Source organism: Trachymyrmex septentrionalis, unplaced genomic scaffold (genome assembly GCF_001594115.1).
Source record: "Trachymyrmex septentrionalis isolate Tsep2-gDNA-1 unplaced genomic scaffold, Tsep1.0 scaffold36, whole genome shotgun sequence".
NCBI classification, from domain to species: Eukaryota; Metazoa; Arthropoda; class Insecta; order Hymenoptera; family Formicidae; genus Trachymyrmex; species Trachymyrmex septentrionalis.
This window is the reverse complement of record NW_017305525.1, coordinates 192924-199159: the sequence shown is the minus strand read 5'-3', so window position 1 is coordinate 199159 and position 6236 is coordinate 192924. Positions and strand designations below refer to the sequence as shown.

Here is a 6236-nt window from a genome sequence, read left to right as displayed (position 1 = left end):
TAACGGCGCCGGAGGGTCTCTCGTGTCTCATGGGAAGAAAAGTTTTGCCAATGATTAACCGAAGTCTAGTTCGTGCTTTTGTTCAGTCAACTTGCCTCTATAGAGTTGTTAAGAATAATTAAGACTTAACACAAGTCAATATTTTTTACTATAAGCCGAGTGGTAATTCATGTTCGTCATAAATAAATTGTGATGTAACATTAATAAAATAAATAAAAAGTGTGTAAAGAGAAAAATAATACATCGATATAAGTTTTACAAATAATATAAGTTTTACATATAATTTAATTAATTAATAATATTTAATTAATGTAAATTTAAAATCTACTTAAATTAATTAATAGTTTTATTGATAAACTATTAATTACAGAATTTTTGTAATTTATTGAACATAAATAGTGATTATTTCAGTTTAAATTATGATACTTTAATTTCCTCACACAGAGAAAAGTTTCTTCCTTCGAAAAAAATAAAATAATAATTTTTACAATTAGCCTTATAACAAATAAAATTTTATCATTGCAACGATAAATCAACGCAATATTGCCTTCACTCGCATTTCTATTCAACGATAAACAAAATACGGTAAATCAAACGAAAATGCAGGCAGGAGACTGGAGAAGTGGGCTCCGTCCAGCTCTGTCTCGGTGAAAAACAATCTGACAAGCTTGTCAATAAGATCCTTTAGTAATCGTGGATCGTCAAACAGATTCAGGAAAATTTACCATCAAAATTCAACTAGTATAATTTATATCAAACTATGTACATGTGTTCTTCGTATTCGAGGGGTGCGATGCTGCGGCGACAGTGCAACCGAACTGATGTCGTACGAGGGTTACTTAAGTTTAAAGCCCGAAGGAATTTATTTGCCGGTTAGTCACCCTAAATGTCAGTGCAATCACGCGTCACTATCACAAATACATGATGTGTTGTAAAATACCATGCATTTGATCCTTCAAATTAGAAATGGCATTTATAATACAAAGTTTTTGTTTACGCAGCATCCGCTTTGCATATTAACGAGAAAAATGTTGGCGAACGAGATGGATTCTTCACTTGGTTGAAGGACATTTTTAATAAATCCGCAGGTAAGCCGCAATGCTGATGTCATTTTTGGAACAGAGGTTATTTTTGCCATTCACTGTTACGTAATGTATGTTGTATAATATGCAAAAATTAAATCATACAATTCATGATATTGCACGTGTGTTTCTGACTAACTATTAATTTATTAAAACAATAATTACACAAAAATAATGTAATTTATAATAAAATGTTTTTCTTTATCCTAGGATAATTTAATTATTTATTCTGCTATTATATTTCGATTTAATATATATGTATTTTATATTTTTATACAATAAAATGTGATATAATACTATACAGGTAAAATTAAATTATAATTAAAACAAGTTATTAGAAGATCTGCATATTTTGTTTTTGAAAAAGTTATAATACAAAGACTCTAAATTTTATCACGTAATACCAGATGATGTGAGTGGATGAAATATCATGTTGCAGAGGATAAAAGCCGCAAGGCTGACACCGCGATCGTCGATCGTGCAGCTACGGCAACAACATTCAATCGATCAGAAATGCGGCTGGCGAATTCTTCGGACAAGGTCGACGTCGTTAATCAAAAACTGGCTAACTTTTGCACGGCGCGATCGACGACAAAGTTCGAGTATGAGAACATCCTTGCTGAGAAGCGTGACGCGGAGAACGGCGGACGTGCGTACACGATTCAACAGTCAGCAATCTACACTGCGTCGCAGTCGAATCGTTTTGCGGCTGGAAAAACTTTCGAACGCGAGATAGAACCTGACTCTTTACGGCGCGATCCTGGCAAGATGTATCGATCCGAGAGAAACTGCGGCGCGATCGAATTTGCGGCAAGAGACGATCTCGACGTGGCCTCGCATTATCGTTGTTACACGAGCCCGAGACACTGTTATCGCCTGCCACCGCAGCGGACGAAACAGCCGCTGATGGGATTGTGCATCCCGAATAGATACATCGACATGCCAACGCGCGCGTTCGTGGGTTTCGCTCCTTGGAACACAAAGCCACCTATCAAAGAGCCTAACGTGGCCGAAAAGCGCGAGAAGAAGGACGAAAAGAAGGACAAGAGGGAGAAGAAGAAGAAGCCGGCAATACGTACGGATGGCGAATTCGGCGATAGTAGCGAGAACCAAGCGGAGATGGTGGCGAACGATAACCTGAGGACTGACCCCGGCGCAACGTTTCGTTACGAGGAGGGCGTGAACGATAACGATAAGTTCGCCGAAAAGGGCCGGCAATACGTCAAGCGGCTTTGGGGAGTGAACTTGAAACCGAAGCCGGATATCGCTTCGTCGGCAACCGCGAGTTCTGAGCGAGGCGCGGAGAACCCTCGAAACGCCTCTTCGAACTCTGAGAGTGGCGATACCACGACCGATGGAGCAAAGACCGACGCTGTCCCAACGTCGAACCTGAAGGGTACAATCGCGGATTATCTCTCGACTTCGTCGCGTCAGACCGACTCGAGCGACGATATTATTGCAGCGCGACAAGATAGCGACGATGCGAGCTTGTACATGAATTCTGAGGAGCTCCGAAAAATCATGACGACATCGCCGAGCATATTGAAGGAAAAGATAATCGATCAAGAGTACAACATTCCGGAAGGAGCAGATCAGGACATCGAGATCAGGGCCTGGCAGAGTCTAGCGGCGAGATCAGTCAAAGAGAATTATTTATCGTCCGACGAGGAAAACCTAGAGAACTTAATATCCATCCGTCCGGAAGCGCCGCAGCCGAAGTTGGACGTGCAAATTGTAAGGTCCGAGGACGACTTAAAAGACAAGGAGCAGCCGAATTCTGGACACACGTCTCCGAAATCCGTAAATATTAAACAAGTTGGATCTCCGCAAAGACCGGACGGTCACTTTACCGGCAAGAAACTGCACACTATGAGCACGCAGATTCGTTATGTACATACGAATAATATCAATCAACGACACATTGGATCACTTTTAAGCAACTTTGCTCTTGATAAAACTGTGCAGACGAAATATCCAGGATTCACATCAGCCTTTTCTACAAATCTTGAAGATTCCATGCAAAAGAAGGTGATCGATGAAGCATCGAAGAATGAACAACAGATGGAATCGAAGAGTCAAAATGAGAGAAAATCTAACGATTCGAATAATATGTCGAACAACAATCGATCTCATTTATCTGTAAAATCTCAAAGACTTTCAAGAAAAAGAATTTCAAGTAGCGATCAGGAGCAAGCGGATCTCGCAGAGACACTAAACAAGATCGCAGACAAGGAAATGGAGATGTCTATGAACCAGCTGCAAAATACTGGTCATAAAACACTGGCTACTGATCTTTCGAATTCTTCTGAATTTACGCAAAGGGATCAATCTCGTTATAAAGATGAGGAAGCGCAGGAGGAAGCGGAACGTTACGAAGAGCCACACGTTAATTACGAGGACAAAGGCGTTACACGTGCCGAGTTCAACCAATCAACTAATAGCGAATCAGTCAAATCGACCAATGAAGATTCGGGCGACAATAATAATACCTTTGACCCAAACGTGAAGGACGATGATCCGAGCAAGAAAGGCATTATCGATGGCGATTATATACGATTACCCGGCGATCCTTATCCTTACAGCAGGGAAAATATAGAAAAATGGCGCGTGCCACCTACCAGAAATATCATCTATAAGTCGTGGAAGCGAGAAATGTCCCGCTCTTCCGATTCTTCCACCGTCTTGCAGTCAACCCTGAGATACGCTAATGACGCGTACGCAAACGCCGCCGGGGAGCCGCGTGATTCTCACGTCGGTGATGCGGTAATGGAGATTTCAGGAAGTGGCGGCGATGGCGGTGCAAGAAAGAGGACGGGACAGGCGAACGGATTCCGCGTGTCCTCTCGGGATCAGCGGGTGGTGTCTGATTGCCTGCGTGGCGACGCCGCGGATATGCTGGGGCTGCGGCAATGGACGGAGGCCTTTTCGCGGCTCGACGAGAAGATGAACGAGGCGGCGCGAAGCGACCCTGCGCATTACGAGTAGTTCGCGACGGAACTTAAGTTCCGGTGCGCGTGCACCTTTGCATAATTCAGTTCTCTCTTAATTAGGACGGGCTCGACTTGCTGCGACGTAACGAGCCAGGGTTTCCGCAAGTTCCAATCTTAAATTGCGCTGCAGACACCCCATTTCCGTTTTCTTTCGGTGTTTCAGCGCAACGAATACGAATGTTAAATCGTATTTTTTTCTAATAGTTTATACTACAAATCTTTTATTATCTTCTTGATATTCTCTCTGATGATCTTTTTAAAAGAATATAATGAAAAATTTATTGTTGGTACATGCATAAATGAGAAACAATATGTGGAACTAAAAAGTTTGAAAAATTCACACATTTGCAAAAAAATTGTAGATATCTTCCATTATAACTCAAATTCGCGAGGATTATGATTTAAGATTATAAATCATAAGAATAATTTCAAATTATTAAAAAAGACAAGAAAACGAAAAAATGTGTGGTTTAGACCGTTGTATTTTTTACAAATATCACAGTAAATAATAAATAATTATCACATAAAAATTTAAGATTATACTATAATGTAGAATATTTTTCTATATATAAATGTAATAAATATATATGTATTAATAATCAATTTTCGTAAGGTTGCAGAAATTGACAAAAATATCGAAGCAATGAAATGAGTGATTTAATAATTCTTTTCGTTTTTATAAGATATTTTATTTAATGATAAAATTACTTCACGGCTCAATATTGTTTAAATTCTTCGACTTAATCGGATTCGCATAAATAACTTCCATTGTTCCATCCGGTATGACTTCTTTACGTGCATGCCCTCCGCCTCTTGAAATTATTCTCCACTCCCATAAACACGTTCGCCTTCTCGCACTTACGATTAAAAGCGGATAGGGAATCAAGCGGGGCCGTATTCACGAAATTACCGTATACGGCGCGCGGTTAGTTCGCCTTAAGAGCTTTTTTGATCCTCGAGACGATCGGGCATTAATCCCCGGCCAACGCACCTGTCGAGAGGCAACAGCAGGAGGAAGGAGGGAGGAGGAGGAGGAGGAGGAGGAGGAGGAGGAGGAGAAGAAGGAGGATAAGGTTGGAGAACGGCTAGGTCGTTCAATCAGACACGTGTACTTACGTGTACACCGACATGCATCCCGCATGGACTCTCGGCTAAGCTTCTTCTTCGGCTAAGCGGCCGAACTATCGACCTGCCGCGCCGGGATATACGTGCCTACCGGTCACGAAGACCCGGAGGCTGTTATTTGACCATCGGTGAGATCACCGAATCGTCGATCCTCTGTCTGATCGTTCAAATCGCAGGCGTCCTGCCGGCGTCTAATCGGCATTGCGTACACATTGCGTCCAGTCCATCCTTCGACGAGGGAGTGGACTCTCCTCTTTGAGTCGCGAGCAACAGGGAGAGACTCGAATACGGCTGCCACATCGCACTATCGCGATACTGGAGCATCGGCTACCATATTGTGCTACTATCATCGCCCGATAATGCCCGCAGGTAATGGCAGACCCCGTGGCCCTGATTACCTTCGCGCTTGTGGAAGACACGCGGACGTAGTTTAGCCTCGGTTACAGCAGCTGGTTGTGCCGTGCCGTGCTGTGCCACTTTCCTGACCGCTCACCCGCCGATCCTCCTGTCATTTGCTCCTGCGGACGTTCCGCGTGCGCTCTTCCGCGGACGTTGCTCGCGTCTAACGGAATACGAATAATGAGCGTTGAATGATGCCGGTCGAGTTAGAGGATCCGACGTGCGGCTCAGTGTCCCGCCTCCTTGTCGAGGTGATCAGAGACTAGCCGTGTGCATTTTCTCAGCGATCGAGTTGCTGTGATCGTCAGTCCAGACGATCAAATCTTGCCTCGAGATAATTTTATGCGATATCTGCCGTACCAAATTATATTTTTAATCCTGGAATCCGCATGGAATCTAAAGTCTACAATATCCTGTTTGCTTCCTGTTTCTTGCTTCTTAAATCTCTTGCCTTTTTCCCTCTTTGCGATCGTTTTATCGGCAACCATGTTTCTTACTCATGTGTTTCTATCTCTTTCGAAATTCGTCAACTTTTATATCTTGGACAGTAGAAAGTGAGGAAACAGGATAAGAGTAAAAAGGCAAGAGTTAAAAAATGATAAAATTGAGGCAACAAACAGAAAACAAAGACCACATTGTG

At 42.5% G+C, this 6236-nt stretch overlaps 1 protein-coding gene across 1 annotated transcript; it reads left to right on the top strand.

The window, feature by feature from the left end:
- The first annotated feature begins 601 nt into the window (after positions 1 to 601).
- LOC108750360 (dentin sialophosphoprotein-like) lies at positions 602 to 4517 on the top strand. The gene is made up of 3 exons (XM_018489766.1): positions 602 to 872; positions 1002 to 1088; positions 1522 to 4517. The coding sequence occupies exons 1-3, from the start codon at positions 761 to 763 to the stop codon at positions 4065 to 4067; spliced, it is 2745 nt and encodes a 914-aa protein (XP_018345268.1). The 5' UTR covers positions 602 to 760; the 3' UTR covers positions 4068 to 4517.
- The last annotated feature ends 1719 nt before the right edge of the window (positions 4518 to 6236 follow it).